At 38.2% G+C, this 24,041-nt stretch overlaps 1 protein-coding gene across 2 annotated transcripts in view; it reads left to right on the plus strand.

Moving 5' to 3' along the window:
* The window catches only part of fig4a (FIG4 phosphoinositide 5-phosphatase a), an 81,556-nt gene that overhangs the window by 29,015 nt on the left and 28,500 nt on the right, over positions 1-24,041 (plus strand). For both annotated transcript variants that reach the window (XM_041249908.1, XM_041249907.1), the window contains exons 16-21: positions 381-547; positions 6,069-6,207; positions 6,621-6,679; positions 7,694-7,841; positions 15,002-15,085; positions 17,537-17,733. In XM_041249908.1, coding sequence (XP_041105842.1) covers positions 381-547; positions 6,069-6,207; positions 6,621-6,679; positions 7,694-7,841; positions 15,002-15,085; positions 17,537-17,733 — 794 coding nt within the window. The remainder of the gene's footprint in view (positions 1-380; positions 548-6,068; positions 6,208-6,620; positions 6,680-7,693; positions 7,842-15,001; positions 15,086-17,536; positions 17,734-24,041) is intronic.

Raw genomic sequence — 24,041 nt, forward strand, 5'->3', positions numbered from 1 at the left:
TCACTACACTAGGTTAAAGAAAGCTCTCATTTGCTTGCCTGGCCTTCCAGGAAGTATGTAAATACTTTACCTCCTTTGTCATTTTACCTCAGTAGTGTCTTCAGGGCTGAAAGTATGCCAGTCTGTAGGAGAAGCAGCTGATTGGTTATTGACAGGAAAGAATCCAATGCAAGGGACAGGGAAAATTTCAGTCTACGAAAAACAACCCAAGAAATACAAGACAGTCTAAAATCATAGCTTGTAAAAAAGATTTTCTAAAACTTTTGAAATTGCTCGTTTTGAGATCTATGTAACGATTGGATGTATATATGATGGAGCATAATTATACAAAGCGTGTTATAGCATGCTACATAATATTTAGTGATGTGTCCTTTGTCCAGACTCTTTGAAGAGCTGTATGAAGACCATGGGGACACACTGTCTCTGCAGTACGGAGGCTCTCAGCTTGTCCACAGAGTGAAAACCTACAGAAAGATTGCACCCTGGACCCAGCATTCGAAAGACATCATGCAGACCCTCTCCCGTTACTACAGCAATGCATTCTCAGGTAAAATCACTGGTTATGGGCAATGTCTTGTTGTAAATTAATTATTGCATTAAGGAATGCTTTATTAGTTACAGGTCAAGCAGGAGCAAAAAGCTTAACAAATTAGATGTACAATATAACATGTCATGGATGAAACTAGGACTCCTATTGCATAGCAGTTTTACCCATTCCAGGTTTTACTATGAGCTTGATTAGCCACCGTGTATAGGTAACAACCTCAGGCATGTCTTATTAAACTCATAGTAAAACCAGATATGGATCAAACTGCCATTCAATGGGGGCTATTTCCATCCCTGCATGTTAATGAGATTTAGACAATTGTAACTGCTTTGCCTTTCATTGTAATCAGACAAGCTACATTGCCATTTGTTGTAGTGATCTGAAATAGCATCTATTTGTTGAATTTCTGTTTTGTTGTTTTTGAGGTAAATCTATACATAGACTATGTTTGGTAAGGGCCACTTGATATAATAATTATTTCATCTCTTTCATATCAGATCATCTTGGTGGGTTTTCTTTCAGTTTTCCAACCTAATTTATTTTCATAACATTGATCTTCAAGTGCAAATGGCATTTCAAATTGACTTAATGTTTTTAGTGGAATTAGGAATACTAGCGCAGTAGGCATGTATGATGAACTGAATGCAGGAGGTGGCATGCATATAATCATATAGTGCTTTTCTACCTTTCTTACACTCTTGAAATGAAAGCAGTCCCTCTCAATGGTAATATAATACAAGCTGTAGGCTTGAAGGCTAGTTTTATTATTTTGCCAGGGAAACCCAGCTGAGATGAAAAGCTTATTATTCCCCTGTGGTGTCCTGACTGTCCTTACAAGCCCGAAGCACAAGTACTGCAGTTGACTTTAAAAAGCAACTAGGTGCATTTGTTCTATGTGGTGTTTCTTGCATCCACTAGAGTGATGCAGAGAACAGGTTAATGGTTGCAGAGCCAGCGTTAGGGATATGCGACATAGGTGGCTGCCAAGGGCGCAATATAGGGGGAGAGGGGGGGGGGGGGGGGGGGGGGGTGCATTTATTTGCACTTATTTATATATAGGGCTGCTTTAAACTGGATGTTAAAAAGTCACCAGGATATGATGACTGAAACCTAAAAATGATACAAACTGATCATAAAGAAAAGGCAAGGTGCATTAGTTATGATAACTCTTGATATTTCACACCCACAGCAAGTTGCTCTGTCAACCTGGTTTCACAGACCCTGGATAGCAGTAGCACTAATCTTAACACTACCTAATGTTACCTTTTAGATAAGGTAGTCCACATTTAGTGCCAATAGTGGCCTGTGAAACCAGCCATTGACGTTTCCCTGTGGTTCAGCTGATATTTGAAACCTGAACCTTCTTGCTCAGGTACCTTTTTTAATTTATCCACTGTGTGAAACTACATGGTTGACCTAGCTAATGGTGGTGGAAGGGGGTGTAGTGAAGATTGAGGCTTGATCTACTATAGAAACACTCCTCAAATTATAAGTATGTAGCAAGATAAATGAAAGGTAAATGTTTGTGGTGAAAACTGAAGAATGGAAGCCTGCAAGGTTGTTGGCCACCTGGTGAGCTGTGTGTGATGTCATCTACAGCAGACATCAAGGATGATGAAAATGCCATCAGCTCTGACTGTTGTGTTCCATAACTTCAAACTCTCAAGCATCAGATATTTTGTAAAACAAAAGAAAGTTTATATAAGTTAGCAACCAAATAGTTTTTTTTTTTTTTTTTTTTTTTTTTTTTTATTTCACTGCGGAAATAGCTTTTAAATTTAGGGTATTAAACCAGATATATGTACTGGGTGTATAAAATTAAAAAAAAAAGCAGGTGGCAAGCAGTAAATCATTAAATGCCTTAGTTTTAGAATTGTTGTGTTTGATGAAAGGGATATGTACTTTAAATTGGGTTAAAAAATTTTTTTTTTAACTCAGCAGTTTTATTACCAGAAACAACTTGTGGTTTTAGATGCCACTGCTACATTTATTTCTTATTTATCTTAGAATTTAGCTGGTGTTGTTTCCTTATGTCAATGCACACTACTTACTGATTGGTTAATATATAAACCAGTGTTTTGGTTGTCTTCTTGGAATGCTTTGACAAGAAGGCTCCTATGATTGACTGTAAAATCAGGGATTTAAGTATCCTGGGTACTCCTCTGCAATGTGTACTGGCCAAATCCAGATTATTCCAGTGTGTCCTCCAACATGGCCAACAGTAGTTTGTGTGTGCTAGAATACCTTCTAGATCAATACCTTTTAGAATTTTGAATTCTTGAATCAGGTTGCCGCATAGTCTTCTTTGTTCAAGACTGAATAGATTCATTTCTTTTAGCCTGTCTGCATATGACATGCCTTTTAAACCCGGAATAATTCTGGTTGCTCTTTGCACTCTTTCTAGAGCAGCAATATCCTTTTTGTAGCGAGGTGACCAGAACTGAACTCAGTATTCAAGATGAGGTTTTACTAATGCATTGTACAGTTTTAACATTACTTCCCTTGATTTAAATTCAACACTTTTCACTATATATCCAAGCATCTTGTTGCCCTTTTTCACATTGTCTAGATAAAGACATTTCTGAGTCAACATAAACTCCTAGGTCTTTTTCATAGATTCCTCCTTCAATTTCAGTATCTCTCATATGGTGTTTATAATGCACATTTTTATTGCCTGCGTGCAGTACACTTTTCTCTATTAAATGTCATTTGACATGTGTCTGCCCAGTTCTGAATGCTGTCTATATCATTTTGAATGACCTTTGCTGCTCCAACGGTGTTTGTCACTCCTCGTATTTTTGTGTCATCCTGCAAATTTAACAAGATAGCTTACTATACCAGAATCCAAGTCATTAATGTAGATTAGGAATAGCAGAGGACCTAATACTGGTCTCTGTGGTACTCCACTGGTTACCTCACTCCATTCTGAGGTTTCTCCTCTAATCAGTATTTTCTGTTTTCTACATGTTAACTACTCCCTAATTCATGTACATGCATTTCCTAGAATCCCTACTGCATTCAGTTTGAGAATTCATCTTTTATGCGGGACTTTGTCAAAAGCTTTCTGGAAATCGAAATAAACAAAATAAATAAATTTTGTGGATCGGCATTACGTTTGCAATTTTTCAGTCTGTCGGTACAACCCCTGTGTCAAGAGACAGTTGCGTGATCTTGGTTAGTGGTTTGTAAATAATTTCTTTCATTTCTTTGAGTACTATTGGGAGGATCTTATGTAAAGGAGAAAGGAGCGCTAGATCAAAAGATCCCTGAAGCCTCCATCTCATTTACTGTGAGACCTTTTAGTGCCCTCAACATGAGGAGGCCATGCATATCTTATAATAAAGTAATACATCTTGCTTCATAGGAAAATGAGATTCCTACTTGCATAGTATGGCAATCCTGAGCGCAAGTGCTAAAAATAAAAATTAACACAAGAGAAACTGCTCCCTCTGTGTCATTGAATAATATTAATGTAATATTTTATTATATTTTTATTATGTGAATAAACCTTTAAGTTTAAAGGAGTAATCAACTGTTTATTTTTCTTCTGTATTCCCTGTGTGCTTGGATCTAACTTACATAAGTCTGTGGCAGGCAACTGAAACAATGTGACCGGTAGAAAAAGAGCAAAGGGGTGAAGCAGGATGGGGGAAGACATTTCCATTCTAATATGCGAGTGAAATGGCTTGATGAGTTTCCCATCTCATCATATGTAACAGTTAAGTTTAGTTATTTAAAAAAATCCCAACAGTACTATTTCCGTGTTTCTTGAAGGAATGACTGCTGCATAATTTTTTTTTTTAAATTGCACAAATCTTTCCACACTTATTACTGCTATAATTCACATTTTAAAACTTTCTCCAAATACTATTTAACACATCTATAGTGAGTCAATAAAGAATGTAGGGTAAGGTGCCTTGGGTGCAATTTTGTTTTTTTATTCCTTATTTCTTAAATACCCAAATGTTGATGCAACTTCAGAAACCACCTGCTCACTCAAGTATATGCTCCTGAATTCTCTGTACAAAAGGTTAAAAAAAAAAAAAAAAAAAAAAAAAAGGCTACAGCTGGATGAACAGACATCAGTGAATACATGTTTCTAGTATAAACCGGCTTTTCTAATTACAGTGGGTGTTCACTTTGTTTTGGCATGATTACTAAGGGAGCCAATTCACCTTTTTGGTAGTGATATGTACAAATTGACTGAACATGTTGCCTACAAATGTAGATTTTTCTCTAGAACTTATTGCCTTATTCCTAAAGGTGTGCTGGTTATTGCGGGAGCGGGGCTGTCTCATTTTGAAATCTGGTTTACTGTATGAGAGAAAGAGATTAGCATCAGTTGAAAGGCTATTTGGGTGTTTATGCAATGTCTTTTGTACCGGTAAATTCTGTATAGTACCAGATACTTTGTGTATCCTGTAATATGCATATGAAGACATCTGTCTGTACTTCATTTAATATTTTTATATTTGCATACAATAGAGATAGGCAGTGGTCCAGATGCGTACCTGCCATTTTTATGCATTAAAAATCTGAAATGTGTGCTAAATTAAAATGTAATGCATAAAAGTATGCATAGCAATTTTGCTGCACAGCTTGTTTGCCTTCCCTCACGCCTCCCCTAAAAATTCCGCTAACAACTACATCTCCCAGAATGCAATGTCTTCAGTTGCTAGAAAACTGTACACAAGAAAAGTCAACCCAACAAACATTATCCAATCTCTGGCTGGCCCTGTTGTCTTTGCAGCCAATCACGGTAAGAATAAGAATACTTGGCAGCTACACAGGCTGAAACGTAAACACCAGCTACAAATCCAACTGGAACCATTGTCTGAGACAACTGCTAAAAGGTGTCTATAATATTAAATAAACTGTTTTATAACATATTAATGCATTTCCTTGTTTTAATTCTGTATGGTTTTATATTAGTTTTAACATGTTCACTGTGTTTAATGTTAAAATAGAAGTAACGTAATTAATTTACAGAGTCAGTGCGATGCCTCAAACAGTGCTCTGAGCCGATAAAGAACCATGTGGAACACACGCGTGGTTGTAAAGTAGTTCAAAGTAAAAATTGCAGTTAAAATGGAAAGCCCTTTTATAATGCGTACCCCAGTACCATTAAAGATTGTGCAGTATTTATCGAGATTACTCATTGTTTCAAGGTAATGTTGCATTTTACTCCCTGAAAATACATTTTACTCTCTGTGTTAAAATTAGAGGGTAAATTACTCCCAGACCCAAAGCCTTATCTGGAGCGTTTGATACAGGTTATGCTGATTTAATGTTTCATATTAGATGGCTCTAATTTAGAAAATGAAAAATGACAGGAAGTTGGGTAGGGCATCTCCATCATGGTGTGCTAATTTATCTTGAGTCCATCTTTCTGACTGGCTGGCATACTGAATGCTATGTGCTGAGCTCAGCATTACACTGATGTCACATGTAAAAATGTTTTACTTGAAACTTGTAGCAGCAAGCAATAACAACTTCTCTATGTTCCTGTTTTTGTAAACAGATGCTGACAGACAGGATGCCATAAACCTTTTTCTGCAAGTGTTTCAGCCTTCTGAATCCAAACCTCACCTCTGGGAGCTCCCCACTGATTTCTATCTGCATCACAAGAACACTATGGTGCTTCCTCTTGAAAGACGAAGGTACATACAGTAGCTTGTGGCTCCATAGTGCCTGAGAATCATTCTCATGAATAATGTTCCACTAATAAACTACCACTGTAAACTGTCCTGCACCTCCATTCATTGTCTACAGTATGTCTCAAATGTGCTATATTTAAGGAGCCACATGTTGCAGCAGTGTTGTTTTTTCATTTTTTTAAATGATACTGGTACTACAATAAGTTAAAGTTTTCAGTTTGCTTGCCTTTCAGGAAGTGTGTTACTTTTTCACTTCCTAGGTCACTTCAGCAAGGTTGCATAACCAGAAGTAGCTATTTGATAATTATTGATTTTGAACATTAAAATTCAATGTTTTGCCTGGAGTTCATATTCTGGTAAATGTTTATGTAACATCTACTGCCTTGGATTTTAATTCTGTGTTTCTTATTTTATAGTTACACTTACTGGTGGACAGGGACTATATTATCATATCTCCCATTACCCTATGATGAAGGTATTTTGTTTTTGTAATGTTCTGACAGATTTTCATAACATTTCTTGCAAAACACCAGCTGCAGCACACTATGCTACAGCAATTACATAATGGGGTCTAGCTAAGCAAGACTTAATGGTAGTTGATTAGGCCAACCGATTGCACAATTTGAAAACCCCTGCTCTGAGACGGTGCTAGATTTATTTTTAATTTGAAAGTTAATTTAGTAAATAAAAGGGAATAAAACATTCAAAACAAAATCAACCCTTTGATAAAGAAATGAAATAGCCCCCTAAGTCAATCCTCGGTGCCCAGTGGAAGCTATTTGCTTGTTAGTTTTTATATGGAGTATACTGCAGGATTTGTAACTAAATATGTTGAAGAGATCAGTTGTAAGCAAATTGAGTTCTGGGACTGAGAAGAAAAGCATATGCAGATATTCTTATGTTTCCTGTTATATAGCTTTGTATCCCAATTGTGCTATGAATGATTTGTGCAAGTGGATCAAAAGGAGCGGTGAACGAGGTTCCACATAATGAGAAAGGAGTCAATAATACTCTGGATCGTATGTGTAGTAAAATGCCTAGTATGCAAAGGCCATTCACAGAAAATGTTGCATTTGTTTGTTACATCTGCTACATTGGTTTAAACCTTTTGTGAATTTAATATACCCATCGATGCAAAAATCGTGTGCTTGTTTGTCATTAATGATTTATCAGTGTAACAAATTATCCATATTCATGGAAAGGCCCAACAGTTGGCGATTTTTTTTCTTTAGTGCATTCTGGTACAAACAGTTAACTCGTAAATATAAATCTAAAACCCACTCCTTATGATCAAACACTTTCTCAGCATCATTGTGGCTATTTCCTTTTCAAGAGAGTGTAAAATCAAGTATTTTAAGGGCATTTTCAGTGTTGGTTGAGGATGTCTATTATAAGCAGATTTTGCTGATTTTAGTCCTAATAATAATTCTACATTTAAAGCATGTCTCTGTTTTTTTTTTTTTTTTTTTTTGTTTTTGTCAATATGCAGTCCCGTGTGATGAAAACAAAAAGAAGTTGATTGTAAGGAGACTCAACAAATACGATGAAAGCATTGATACCTATACAGAATTCTTTAGACCCTACGAGCTGAGTTGTTTTGATGACACCTTCTGCCTGACTATGACTAATTCAGCACGGTATGTTGCCTTCTTTGGTACTGTACTGAATTTACTGGTACAACAGATGTTGCATAAACACCCAAACAGGTTTTCAACTGATGCTAACGTACCTTTCCAGAAACCTAAATACTGCCGTCACGGAAATCATTAAAAGAAGGGGCATTTGTGAAAATTAACACATCTAAGGCCCTGTCAACATGTCTATGCCTTTAAATTGTATCTTGCCGGGGTTTTTTTTTTATCACTGAAATGGATGCTGCAGTGTTAAGGATATTAGCATTATTTAAAAAAAAAACATTTTATAGGCCACTAAAATGTGATTAATGTGGATCACGCACCACTCCTACCAAAAACATAACCTTTTTGTACCACGTCACGTGTGACGTTTCAAAAGGGAAACAAAAAGATAAAAAAATAATAATAATATTGTGAATACGTGCGTGTGCAGGAGTTACACAAACTCCAACCTGTCAGGGCATTGGATGCATGTCTTTTGAGGGGAAAGAGAGTGCCATATTTCACTCCTGGGTGGGGTTTGTTGTTCACCAGTTTGTGGCGCACACTTTCTCGACAGTGATTATGTGGAGGATTTTTTTTTGAGGGGGGGGTGGGGTTTGTAATGAAAAGTACAACTTCAAGTCAAGGATGGAAAATGGATACAACTAGCTGCTGTGATCTTTGAAAGAATGATTTGAAAAGGGGTCAAGTATCAGAAGGATTACAAAGAAATTATGATGCAATTTTTAAAATCATGGTTTTCAGAAAAAACTGATTAATCCAGTAATTATTGTCCTGCTGTAAATTGTCACCTAAAACAACACACTATTTCTTGATTTTCTTGCTTACCTAGTGGTCATAATATTGGCACTCATTTTTTTAATTATATAGAGACTTTAATTATTGTGTGTGCATCATCAGGATACAAAACATGTAAATAGTTATGGCATTACCATATTGGAATATAAATCTGTCTTTCTGGATTATAAACAATTATCTGATCTTTACTGCAAAATTGTACCACTGACAAAATAGTGAGTAAGGAAACGTTTATTTTTCCGTATTCATTGCTGAAGTTGTGTTATCTGCTTTATATAATGCCATCTTATCAATCCTTATGTCTGCTGTACATTATTGTAATGTTTGTAATTTATCATCTTTGAAAAGATTTCAGTGTCAGTGGTCTGCTGTTCTGTGACAGTCTGTGGCCTGTGATCACAGACAAAGTGACAAAAATGGGTGTTATAGGCAATTTTGGAAATTCTACCCACCATGCAGTGTTGCCGATCCTCCAGAGATTTTGGAGGGTTCACAACTCTATTTCTTGTCGATCCCCATTTAGTCGCTGCCTCTGTTTATCAGCGGGATCCCACTGCCTCGCCAGCGGTTAAATGTAGGGTTGTGGCACCTGTTCCCTAAAATTAATTGGGTCTTCGTCTTCATTTTCTATATTTTGTGCGGCAGTCGCCTTGTGTATTTACTTTTTCATACGTAGCTTACAGTTTTATTCCAGCCAGCATGATTTTTGAGTGTGTGTGGCCATACACCACACAAAATCCATCACATCTTTGTTTATTAATATTTTTTAACCTGATTAAAACTATTTTATTTCTATTGATGTATTAGTCGCCTTTTTCGGCTTAAAAGTGCTAAATACGGTTAGCGTCCACACGACGCAGCGTTTAATACTGTACTCGAGAACCAGACTTGAGACCACCTCAGGAGGTCCGCTTCTAAATTAGATCACATCAGGTAATGCGGTTTGTCAGAAGTGTGGACGCTGTAATACCAAACTACATTTTTTGTGCATCCTTCAATATCCCAAAATGTTTTGGTGTGTGGGCATTACAAATAAAGTACCTACTCAGAACAGGCACCTGAAGGAATTGAGAATGACTGTCAATACTGCTGTACTGTATACAATTTCTGAGGCTTTTTGTAGAATGGTGGATCATGGAGTGACGTGATCAGATGCCGAAATCAAGCCACATTGATATCTGGAGCTATGAAATCGGTCAAGGAGAACTTCAGAGTTCAAAACAAAACGCACACATTAAGATAAAATGAGCCTTGTGTTTTTTTTTATGAAACAAAGCTGTAACTTTCATGCTAAGAACTGCTATATCTTCCGTGGGCATGGGCTCCATTTTGTCGGGTTGTAAACATTAAATACAGTGTATGGTGGGTAATGTCATATTAAGGCCAAGAGTCCATTGTGCTGCTAGGAACTAACCGGACTATTTTAATTTTAACTGTTCATACAAAACCTTTCAAAAGGAGAAAAAGATGCAATTACCAGAGACTCATGGACCCCATTCCCCAATCTTCCCATAGGTGAAAGGTTTTTTTCATTTGAAATTGTTCTGTAAGCTTTTGGACCGAATGGCCATTTATGTTTAGTAAAGTTTTTATTTGTATGTTGGAACTCCTTCACTGAAGTAAAGTATCTCCTGAGACATAGTTCAAGCAGGTAGGCCAAGCATCTCTTTTTACAATTTAATGTGAAGTTTTGTGGATACGTGAATTTGAATACTTCACATTATTTAGTAATACTTGACCATTATCAATTAACTGCACAAGAAGGCAAACCTTATATTAGTTACTTAATGTATTACTTGATTGTGTGTTAATTTGGCATTTAACCCTTTGCGGTCCGACATTACAATTTTCCCTTGTCCAACATCATCAAAAAGACGTAAAGCACAGGTGTCTAGTTGTTCTCTGTCAAAAGCCAAGAAAACCTTTCAATGTCCGAGTGAGACCGATAGGACCCGAATGAAGCTGAAAAAAAAAAAAAGTATGTGAGCAATAGAGTAGCCCCATGCATTACAGAGATAAGACGGACACGCTCCAGCACTCAAAGAATACACCGTGTAACAATTTTTTATTTTTATTTTTTTGTTCCTGGGTAGTAAGTGTTATTTCCTAATTGCTTAAGCCTCAGAAGTATAGCAAATGGCTATTATTCCCCACAAACTTTGCTTTTGTGACCAGGACAGTGATATTTCAAAATATCACTATTTCCAATGGGAAAACGGGCAAATGTGTGTCTTTTCGTTCACATAAAGTCAGAAAAAAACAACATATGAATCCAAATTAACATGTATTTATACTAAAGTATTACAAAAATTACTACAAAAGATTTAGAAGTGAGTAGTTTTTCGAGATTTACGATTATACTGTATTTACATAGAATAAACAGGAATGTAGAACCCTACACTATTCTCATAGACTAATACAGAGTACATTACAACATTTTTTCTGAATAGTGTGTTTTAACAATTTGACTATTTCTGCTGACTTTATATTCTTTAAAATACATTACAGTCATTACAATATTTGTTGCAGTTTCACAAATGTTCAATTTGTATCCCAAAGATCAGCCTGCTTTCAGTAGCTGTGACAGTCTTGGGTCAGTTTCTGCTCTCAGTGAGTCTGTCAAAGCCACCATAGGTGTGGGTGACAGTCTTTAAAAGCCTAATACCATCATCAGTGGGCAAACACATTTTAACTGAATCTGGTTCCATCAAAGAACCACACACCCTTGCAACAGAGTTCTTCCATGCAAAATGATCTAATGACTTATGGCACAAAAGTGATGTGCCACAACCACCTGTGAGACTTAATAATGTATAGAATAAAGTTAACACACACAAGTACTTAGTTCACAAGTACCTACTGATGATATATAGCTAGTAACCTTTTCTCCACATTAAGCATACAAAATTAGAAAGCTTTACAAAGCATAAAATCAATGCAATTCAGTAAAACTTTCACACCTATAGTTAAGGTAATTGAATACTGTAATTAAAGGTACCATATACCAACTTCTGAAAATCAAAGAATACAATTCAGTATACATTTGACACATTACAGAACTTCAGGAATTATTAAACTTCAAAAATTCTGTACAGTGTTTCTATACTTTGATACTTGCTGTTAAGACATTGTAATAACATTAAATTGAAATCAATCAATCAGTATTTATTTTATATAGCGTCTTTCATAGTGGACCACTATCACAAAGCGCTTTACAAGATAGTGAGAAACAATGCATAATACATTAAATACAGGGCATAGTATATTAAATACAAACAATAAAATACAGCGCAGATACATTAAGTACAAGGCTAGAATGTGAATTCTAAACATTGTACATGTGTGCGTCATACAGAATCATATGAATAAGATGGAATGAAAAACCTGAATATTAATTTAGACAGCAGTTACTAACAGATATTGGGCTTAAAGAGCATTGAAAGCAAGAGAGAACAAGTGGGTCTTGAGAGATTTGAAGTGAGCGACTGTGGGAGCTGCACGCACTGAAGCTGGGAGAGAGTTTCAGAGAGTCGGGGCCATGAAGCTAAAAGAGTGCTCTGAGTGTGGAGCACTTTTGCTTGGGTATAACAAGCAGGCCTTAGTTGGAGGACCTCGGCTTCTGTGCAGGGACATAGCGGGTCAGCAGGTTGGAGAGAGATACTCTGGATCTGTATGATGAAGGGCCTTGTAGGCAAGAAGGAGAATTTTGAAAGTAATCCTGAACTTTAGAGGTAGCCAGTGCAGCTGGACAAGACGGGGTAATGTGATCATGTTTTGTCCATCTGCTAAGGATACTAGCAGCGGCATTTTGAGCCAGCTGCAATCGGTTTATGGTGCGTGATGGAAGACCACTATAAAGAGAGTTGCAGTAGTCGATTCGAGAGGAGATGGATGCATGACAGAGTATCTCTGCATCCAAGATAGAAGGATTTTACTATGGAGGAGATTTGGGCATCAAAGAAGAGGTTATTTTCCAGAAGTACACCAAGGCATTGTACAGTGGGGGAAGAAGCAGCAGACAGTTTCCGAGGTTCAGGCAGCAATACTGAGATTCTTGAGTTGAGTTTTCGATCCTACTAGAAGTTCAGATTTGTCTGTGTTGAGCTGAAGAAAATTGGCAGAGCCGGACCATGGCAGAGGGACATCCAGGGTCTAGGTTTAGGTAGAGCTGGGTGTCATCTGCATAGGCGTGAAACATGAGGCTATGTTGGTGGATGAGGTGACCCAAGGAAAGCATGTAGATGTTGCAGAAGAGGCCCAAGAACAGATCCTTGAGAGACACCACAAGTGACCGGGTTTGCATCAACACTGCTTCCATCATAGAAAACAGACTGCATGCATCCAGATAGACAAGAGGACAGCCAGGAGAGACAGGTTTCAGAGATTCCAGCATACTTCTGAAGGCAGTCAGGAAGAATGCTATGATCAATATCATCAAAAGCAGCTGTTAACTCCAGGAGGACAAGGACAGAGGGAACAGAAGCATCAGTGTTAAGCAGGAGATAATTTGCTATCTGCAGCAGAGCAGTTTCAGAACTGATGCGGCTGGAACCCAGACTGCAGAGATTCAAGCAGATTGTTATCTGTGAGATATTTCATCAGTTGGCTGGCTACAGCCCTTTCAGGAGTTTTGGAGATAAAAGAAAGATTGGATATAGGACTGAAATTAGATAAGACAGCCCAGTGGAGGGAGGGTTTTTTGAGCACAGGCGTGGGCAATATTGAGTGCAGCAGGAACCAAGCCTGAGTCCAGGGACAGGTTGAGAGTGTGCATAATGGAAGGAGCAAGTAAAAGAAATATATAATTTTGACAAGACACATGTGCCTTCATTATATGTAAGTTATTTAGTTAGTATTTGTTTCACATTAGGAAGCTGTTTCAGTTAATGGTGGTTTGGAATGCGATGCTTGTAATAAAAGAAAACAGGCAAAGGGGGAAAAATGCAAACTACATAGATATCTTATATATCACATGGTTAAAGCTGCTTGTGTTGCTTATTAATATTCATAGTACAACACGTGATTGTGTAGAAATAGTTTTTTGCAAGACTTGCGTAACCGAGTTTTGAGAGTTGTTTTCTCACAAACAACAAGTGGGAACCACTGAACTAGAGTAATATTGGTGCAAAATAGGAAAATACTGTGTATCATCCAATTCACCAAGCGAAATATCTTGTTTCCCGATAATGAAACTAGATAGATACATAAATAAATATGTATACTTACAGTAGGTGTTATATTGTAAACTGCATAACAGGGTTCGATAAGAAATAGAGACACCCGGCATAACACTGAAAGACTTAGAACAAGGAGATGCTATATCATTCATCATATAGGATTTCATTCTTGATTTCACAAGATCACAGAGGCTTTCTAGTGTGTCATCAAATCAGTCTCTGTATAGCATGTGTGTTGTTTATGTCTATTAAAATGATTGGTATCTGCGTACCAAACTTGTGAAAATTTAGAGTGTGTGTGACTGAGATCGAATGATTCTTGGTGTTAGGTCTTCCTCCCTACCTGTGAGAGCACTATGTAAGGAACAGAGCACCCTTAACTAAATGGCAGGTGGAAGTCAGTCATTTAGGAAGGGGGCTGAGCTACAACACCAAAGTTCAATGACTCGGACAGGAGATAGTGTGGCATCTGAGGATTGGAGGAGCGGATGCACTCGTTAATCTAGGGGTCATGAGCAAGGTTATAATAGGGGGCGAAGTGTAAGTGATCTGTTCCTTTGGTAAATGGTTAGTGTTTTAACCCACAAGGAGTCTGTGTTGCCATATTGTGAACCATGACTTTTGTCTTGTGTTTGTTAATAGACTACCAGTAACACGATCCAGAGCTGTAGCGAAAGCCAGCATATACCCGGACATCGCCTTCACCCCTGCATTTTCATGGAGAGCTGTAAATACACCGCAAGCATTTATTCACTATCACTAAGAACTGTGTTTGTGTTTTGTGCTTAGTATTGGTGTGTTAAACTGGACTTTTGGTTGCGGGTCAAACCCGTGGGATTTTACAATCAAAGTGATACACACAGCTGTATTCACTTCCATCATTTTATTATTTACAGGCGCTTACCATAAGGCTCTGGACATTGACGTAATTTCAATAAACACCCTTGTACCTGTTAATTTTCTGTGCGATTAATCCGCTCCGCACTGTACTTGCCTGTATTTACTCACCACTTTGCCACAGTGTGAAAACAACTTTGGTACTGAGACTGGAGCACCCTAAGAAACAGAAGGCTAGTGTGGGGTGCAACTCCTTTCAGTACTACTTTTTTTGCAAACAATATTGTCCAAATGTCCATCTTTTTATCTTTTTACCTTCTGTGCTAGTGACTGTATTCTTTCTTTCAGGGAGTTCATGCCGAAGACTGTTGGAATTGACCCAAGCCCATTCACTGTTCGCAAACCTGAGGAGACTGGGAAATCAGTGTTAGGGTAGGGTATATGATGCATTTGGTTCTGCATTGTTTTAGAGTGATTTTAATACAGTCTGTAACCATTGTCTTTTAAAACTAAAGAGTGTGTCTGTGTGCCAGTCTTGCTTTCTCTGCTCTGGGTAGCACGTGGAAATCAGACACGTGGAACACGTCTGTATTTCTTGTTTTTTAATATTCAATTGGTACTTTGTATTTAAATATAATATTCTCATGCAATTTGTTTTAAACTGAATCCTCAGTAAACATCACATTATTTTATTTTCAGCAACCTTTTTTATCATGAAAAATTCAGCATTGAGTGTCGGTTTCACTTGTAGAATTTAATATTCAGAATGCCTTCTGTGCTTTTAGATTTAAAAAGCACGTACATCAAGACAGGAAAGTGCAATGGTTTGGTTAATAAGGCTGCATTCACACTGGGTCCATTTCAAGCGGACTTGATCTGGTTCGTTTTGTTTGAAACAGTGTATCAATGTGCTTGCTGTTCACACTTATCTTCGAGCAAAGGAACTGCGTTTTGTTTGGATGCAAACTAAAGTTTGTTTTTTAGGGCCGAGTCTGTTTGTGTTCACAATGCAGTTTAATTGAACTCAGTTCGTTTATATGGTGTGAGAACTGGATGTTTACAATATCCTGTAATTCATATTGCAAGATGGCAGTTATTGATGTATTGCTCTGGTTTTTAATATAGTATGCTTTAGATTATTACATATTGCTGAGAAAGAGATCACGGGGGGGGGGGGGGGGGGGGGGGCACTTTGCTATTAGGTATTAATTCCAATTTAATTAATACCTGTGTTGAATGCGTACAGTAGGAGAATAATGCAGCTTACTTAAATTCTGCACAGTTATCCTGCTGTCAGCATTAAACAAAGTAATTTAAGAAAAGACTGAATATATTTTTGTGAGTTTTGTCCAGTTCGGCTTGGATTTTGGTGTCTGATGAAATTTCTGTGAGAGCTTCAGTTTCTCCCAATGTCAAGATTGAGAGAAAAACTGGGATCTTTTTTTTTTTTGTTTGTTTTTCTTCAATCCACTGACGCCGTAGCAACACTGAAGCTATTAAAATAGGTGTAACACAATAATAGTTTAAAAATTAAACATCGGGGGAATTTATTGCAGATCAGAACAACTCATTTTTTTCTTTTTATAGTGTCATCTAGTCAACACGTGTTAAATGTACAAAAAAAACAGATTTTAAAAATAGATCACCTATTACCATTTAAACATGTGGTGTACACGTAATCAGAATGGTTAAACAAATAGTACATATAATTGTTTGTTTTATTTTTTAGTGGTGCTAACACAACATAATACATTACTCTGCTATTAACTTGTAGAGCACACTGATGCAGTTTCGTACTTAATTTGCCCCATTTACCCCATCTTGCTCGTTTGATTGTCAGTATCTTATTGATCCCAGAATCTCATCAAGCAGCTTCTTGAAGGATCTCAAGGTATCAACTTCAACAACATTACTGGGGAGTTAGTTCCAGACTCTCAGAATTCTGTGTAAAAAAGTGCCTCCTATTTTCTGTTTTGAATGCACCTTTATCTAATCTTCACTTGTGACAACTGGTCCTTGTTTCTTTTTTCAGGTCGAAAACGTTCATTGGGTCGACATTGTCAGTACCTTTTAGAATTTTGAATGCTTGAATCAGATCGCCGCATAGTCTTCTTTGTTCAAGACTGTACAGATTCAATTGTTTTAGCCTGTCCGCATATGACATCTTTTAAACCCAGAATAATTCTGGTCGCTTTTATTTACACTGTTTCCAGAGCAGCAATATCCTTTTTGTAGTGAGGTGTCCAGAACTGATCACAGTATTCTAAATTAGGTCTTACTAATGCATTGTAAAATTTTAACATTACTTCCCTTGATTTAAATTCAACACTTTTCACTATATATCCAGGCATCTTGTTGGCCTTTTTAATAGTTTTCCCACATTGTCTAGAAGTTGACATATCTGAGTCAACATAAACTCCTTTGTCTTTTTCATAGATTCCTTCTTCAATTTCAGTATCTCCCATATGGTATTGATAATGCAAATTTTTATTGCCTGGGTGCAGTACCGTACACTTTTCTCTATAGAATGTAATTTGCCATCTGTCCAGTTCTGAATGCTGTCTAGATCATTTTGGATGACCCTTGTAAAACATTAATTTTGCAGCTGCTGGACATCTTTTGAAGCTGGTAAAGTTTGAGAATCACAAAAAAAGGATGATTATGATGTATTTCATACTTGTGAAAGGTCTGAGATGGGGATCAATATTGGTAATTGCAGGAGTAATTATATTATATGGACATTGATCAATGATAAAAATAGAGACACATTTCTAGCAGTGTAAATAGCATGCAATCACATTTGGAGACTTCCACTATAATGGAAAAACATTGCAGTCAGCTAAACCTTGCATACGTTGACCGCAGTGCTGTTTGCTGTTGCAGTAACAAGAGCAACAAGGAGGAAACTGTTTTACAGCGTAAGACAGCAGCCAGTGCCCCACCCCCGCCCAGTGAGGAGGCCATCTCGAGCAGCTCTGATGACGACTCTGGAACCGACAAGGAGGAGGAGGGAGCTGCATCCCAGCGATCCACTCCAGTCAAACTCACAGAGGTGGGAGACAGCGCCAGAATGCAGGAGGTATGCAATCTGTTAGTGTGGTCAGCAGCAGCTACAACTGCCAACTTCTTTAGACCTGTGTGACATGGCATGTTGCACCTAAATAGAAATCAAAGAGCTTTTTTTATTTAAAAAATAAATATATGCGTATTAACAGATGTACTATTCACATCACCTTAAAACAGTAGCAAATTACCTGGGTTGCATAATTCCAGCCCTCAAGGTCTAAAGACCTATACCCTAACTTTCTTAATCGAACCAATAACCTCTTTCCAGGTCTCAATCAGTTAATTGTTTAATGATGTCTGTCAAACCTGGAGATCTATGGACATTGAGGACCGGATTTGTGGACCCCTGAAGTACCCTTTACTATAGGAAGTCAATTCTAGAATTATATGTATTTACGTTACTATCCACATTGCGGGTTGTGTGTTTGCTCTGCCGTAATGTAATGCCCTTTTTTTATTATGTAAACAATTAAATGATTCTTTCAAAAATTTTTGATGATTTTTGTTCCCAGCATTGAAATCTGAAAGTGACAATTAGCCGGAAAAAAATTAAAAGGATACTTCTCTGTAACATGGTGTTAGTTGCTGTTATGTAGTACAGTTACGTCAGCCGTTCTTAACGTGAAAACAATCACATTTGATTGAACAATGTATTTTTTAGTTTTTAATACATTTGATATCATTAAAATGTAAATGCTGTGACCTTTGGTGGCATTATTTAGAAATATACAGCATTGACCGTGCTTGCACAGTGTCTGCTAAAATGTATTTAATGCAACAACTATAATACAAAGCAGTTTGATTTTGATGATGCTCATAAAAGTGCATGGATGATCATGACATACATGTACATGCTGTATACACTTAACATCTGGGTAATGACTTGTAATTTAATAACACAAAGTAATGTTGAGCCTGGATCTGGGCTCCATGCTTCTGTAGACACATACAGCTGGTTTCATTGACTACCTTCCCAAATATAAGTGATAATTAGGGTCTGTGAAACAAGATAATCATCTTGCAACAGTGGATGAGTGCATTGAAGATTATAATTTTGCATCTATTCTCAAATTACTTTTAGTGACTAATTTTAGGTGGCGCTTAAGAGTTATGGCTATATTTAATAATTGTTCCTTTCCATACTCAGCAGGTGATCAGAATATCATTATATAACACCTGTCTTAGTAACTCTAGCTCAATCATTACCATTTTCTGACCTTCTGCGGATTCATACTGTCAATATAAATACACTGAACAAAAATATAAACACAACATGTAAAGTGTTAGTCCCATGTTTCATGAGCTGAAATAAGATCCCAGATATTTTCCATATGCACAAAAAGCTTATTTCTCTCAAATTTTGTGCACAAATTTGTTTACATCCGTGTTAGTGAGCATTTCTCCTTTGCCAAGATAATCCATCCACCTGACAGGTGTGGCATATCAAGAAGCTGATTAAACAGCATGATCATTACACAGGTGCACCTTGTGCTGGGGACAATGAAGGGCCACTCTAAAATGTGCAGTTTTGTCACACAACACAATGCCACAGATGTCGTCTCAAGTTTTGAGGGAGCGTGCAATTGGCATGCTGACTGCAGGAATGTCCACCAGAGCTGCTGCCAGAGAATTGAATGTTAATTTCTCTACCATAAGCCGCCTCCAATGTCGTTTTAGAGAATTTGGCAATACGTCCAACTGGCCTCACAACCGCAGACCACGTGTAATCACGCCAGCCCAGGACCTCCACATCTGGCTTCTTCATCTGCCTTATCGTCTGAGACCAGACACTCGGACAGCTGATGAAACCTGTGGGTTTGCACAACCGAAGAATTTCTGCACAAACTGTCAGAAACTGTCTCAGGGAAGCTCATCTGTGTGCTCGTCGTCCTCACTAGGGTCTTGACCTGACTGCAGTTCGGCATCGTAACCGACTTCAGTGGGCAAATGCTCACCTTCGATGGCCACTGGCACACTGGAGAAGTGTGCTCTTCACGGATGAATTCCGGTTTCAACTGTACCGGGCAGATGGCAGACAGCAGACAGTGGGCGAGTGGTTTGCTGATGTCAACATTGTGAACAGAGTGCCCCATGTTGGCGATGGGATAATGATATGGGCAGGCATAAGCTACGGACAATGAACACAATTACATTTTATCAATGGCAATTTGAATACACAGAGATACCGTGATGAGATTGTGAGACCTTTTGTCGTGCCATTCATCTGCCGCCATCACCTCATGTTTCAGCATGATAATACACGGCCCCATGTCGCAAGGATCTGTACGCAATTCCTGAAAGCTGAAAATGACCCAATTCTTCCATGGCTTGTATGCTCACCAGACATGTCACCCATTGAGCATGTTTGGGATGCTCTGGATCGACGTGTAGTCGACAGCTTGTTCCAGTTCCCGCCAATATCCAGCAACTTCGCACAGCCATTGAATAGAAGTGGGACAACATTCCACAAGCCACAATCAACAGCCTGATCAACTGCGAAGATGATGTGTTGCACTGCATGAGGCAAATGGTGGTCACACCAGATACTGATTGGTTTTCTGATCCACGCCCCTACCTTTTTTTTTTTTTTTTTTTTTTTTAAGGTATCTGTGACCAACAGATGCATATCTGTATTCCCAGTCATGTGAAATCCATAGATTAAGGCCTAATAAATTTATTTCAATTGACTCATTAAAATCTTTGAAATTGTTGCATGTTGCGTTTATATTTTTGTTCAGTGTGTGTGTGTGTGTGTGTGTGTGTGTGTGTGTATATATATATATATATATATATATATATATATAATGTGCAGAATATGGTACTGTGAAATGCAGTACCATGTCCATTCTGGAAAGTTGCACATAAAAATTTAGGGTCTGTGCCATATTTGGGTGCAGTAAATTAGGAAGTTAATCTTTTGATATCGCCAAATCTGCAATTAATCAGCAGTCACAGTAACTAAAAATACTGAAGTGCATGCATTTTACAATTTTAATTCTATTATATATTATAAAGCAAGATCAGGTATGATAAAAATTATAATAATAATAAAATAAAAGTGTATGTTTGGATCCCAAGTAGAAATATAACCCATCTTGAGTTTAGGATCAGAGATAGGGCCATTCTAGCGTGGCAATTGACTAAAGTCCATATCAGCACCTGAAATCAGAAAACATTTATAGAATAACTACCTTGTATCTTTATTCTGTAAAATCGATTATTTAAAGGTAGTTTTCTCTCTGTTTGTGTGTGTGCCATAACTGGTCTGAGTGGCATGTTGGCCAATTATCTGTGCACAGCGTTCTATTGAATATTATTTTTGGTGAGGAATATCGCAGGGCTGGGGGCTGCCTGGAGGGAACAAAGCATCTTTGCATGATGCCCAGTTTACACCAGAGCACATGTTCAGGCCCGCTGTGGATGAGGTGCTGCAGCCTTCTCACCAGGCACAGGAGTCCGCTGAGGTGCTGACTTACTGCCTTCTTAAGCAGAGGACCACAGCTCTTAAGCCTCCAACGATGCACAGGTGGCCTAGGCCCCCACAGCTCTTGAAGCTAGCATGTTCTGCCACTGCATCCACAAAGGCAACTGCGTCAAACTGTTTACCGGACCCTCAAAGTGCGGGCACAGCAATATGCGCCAATCTGCACTCAAACAGGGAAAGGGGACAGTGCCCCTGCCTAACCAACAGCCCTAGGGATTTGCTGCCACAAGTCCAGGGCCTGTTCACTGCTCTACCATTCAGACCGGTTACTCTACAGTTCTGATATGGCCCTCCCTCTTTCATGACCACAACGGTCATGATTCCACAAGATGCTATCTTAGTGTCTTGGGAGGTGTCAGTACTGTTACAAAAGCAGGCTAGTTCAATTGTACACCCTCTTGACGATGGAGGGTTTTTACTCCAGGTACTTCATGGTGCTGGTGGCTGCCTCAGGCCAATCCTCGACCTCGGACAGCTCAACCTGTTCTTAAGATGCTGACAACGCAACAGCTGTCGCCGGCAGTGAGGGCCGGCGACTGGTTCACCATGGTGGACCTCAGGTACACCTATTTCCACATCTCCATAAGACCCGGCCACAGGAAGTATGTGCGGTTCACTTTTCAGTGAACCTGTTATGAGTTCCGTGTCCTGCCATTTGGCCTCTCCCTGGTGCCTTGCATGTTTTCCAAGTGTATGGATGCTAGACTGGCCCCCCTGACACTCAAAAGCACTCCAACACAGCAGGCCTGAATAAAAATTGGGGCTGATCCCTTCACTGTGCTTTATCCACTCGTGGGGGTGGGGGGCGAGACTGTGCTTACATGCCTCGCCTTGCAGCTTTGACATTGACATGAATCAGTTCTTTTTCCCCCCTCGAACGCAGGGGGAAGAGCGTCAATCACGCTTGACAAGACAAAGAACTGTCAATCATGAGCTGTGGGCAAGGCCAAAGAGTGGCTAGAGACGAATTAACCAGTGTTTAGGCATGTTGCATGACGTTAAACACCACCTATGAATTCAATGATCCAAACAAAACGGGTTGAGGTTTAATTCAAAAAGCCTGGACCAAGTTCAGAAGTTATGTGCTGAGTGTGGTCTAGAAATGGAAGCTAACTGAAAAAGAAAAATCACTGGTGAAGAAATGTTCTGAAAGAGTTCAGAACATGGGACAAGAGTTCAGAAAATGGGACAGAGATGGTTCCGAATTGTACTTCTGGAAGTGTCTAAGAACTATTCTAAAATTGCTCTGAAGTGGGAATAGAATCAGATATAACAAGGACTAAAATCATTTCCCGAGAAGGCTGACTAGCTCTAAAGGGGGCTCTGCTGTCTGCCCTGCGACAGACTGAACCAGGAAACAGAACGCTGTGTGAATATGAAAGCGTGTTCTTATTTCACTGCTTGAAATTACCCAAACAAATTGAAGCAACTAGCCAGGAGCTGTGTAACTGGAAGGTCCAGTGGCCAGTACGAAAGGATTGCAACATAACTTTTTAATTGCAACACATTCTTTGAACTGAGACTTGCGTCCGATCGATGTAACCCAACATTCCAGCTGGAGACCATATCAAAGAATGTTACAGGACTGTTGGAGATCCGGATCTACCTCCCTTTGAAAATAACTATTGTTTATTGTAAGCCGACGCAATACAATGCATACTTCAAGCAAAGTACCGTCTGCTTGCATTGGAACTTCAAACTGAGAGAGATGGGAGAAGCTGCAGTGGTTATCACCAAAGATGATTGACTTATTTGTTGAAAATCTAAGTATTCAGCATATCACATATTAAACATTTTATGACTTGAGAAATGAGCTGTAGCTAATGCTATCAATTAATGGATACGTTGTTCTAGGTATAGAATATAACTTCCTGTTTTAGAGTATACAAGAAAAGTATTTTGTTTGTGGACATGTGTAACTCAGAGGAGTTACCTAATAAATGCAGAGAATTTGATCATTGCCCCATTTCTGAGTTAATTTTTGAATATATAATCAATTGAGGTTGATATCATATTATCAGTTTGGTATATCATGGCTAAACTAAATTAACGGTAACTCATTTGATAAATTAGTTATTGGAATGTTGGATTCCATTCTGAATGAGAAGTTGAATTAATTCTCGTGCATTTGATATGAAACATGATCGATTAAGAAAAACTGGTATTAAAAATACTAATGCAAAGTAGATACTTTGTGTGATCAGCCATAGTTAATATTAGTGTTAGCCATGTATGCGCGTAATGTTGTGGTCGTTGTAATCATTTGACTAAGAAATCAGTGAACTTTATAATATTCACGCATATCTCTAACATGGCCATTCCTTTCTGTATATTAGATTAGTTGTGCACCTTTTTTTTATTCTTAAATAAAGTCTTGTTTTATATTTCTGATATGTTATGTGGCTGTCGATTTTATTGTCAAGGGAATTCTGGTCCTACATGATGTGGAACTCTTAAGGAGTGGGGGGGTGATTTTTCACTACATTTTGGCATCCCTGGATGGGCAACTAGAGACCTATTTATTTTTAAATAAATTGTATATCTAATTCACTATGGAGGGAACCAGAGTTATGATATATAACCTATTGTTATTTCATTTGGGCCATGTAAAACCAAATTGGCTTGATTTTAAACTTGTATTTTTTGTAAAAGCAAACTATGTGAATGTATCACATCAGAGTTTGATTCAACCGTTGTCTAAGTTGTATTGTTATCCTCCCGGGAAGAATGAAGACCTTTTGAGATTAATCTGAGATATTGCAGGAGTGGATTATAAACACTGGTGTGAAAATGAAAGTAATTTATTCTGTTCTTAAGCTTTGCCAAAATATCTATATT

Source organism: Polyodon spathula, chromosome 5 (genome assembly GCF_017654505.1).
Source record: "Polyodon spathula isolate WHYD16114869_AA chromosome 5, ASM1765450v1, whole genome shotgun sequence".
NCBI classification, from domain to species: Eukaryota; Metazoa; Chordata; class Actinopteri; order Acipenseriformes; family Polyodontidae; genus Polyodon; species Polyodon spathula.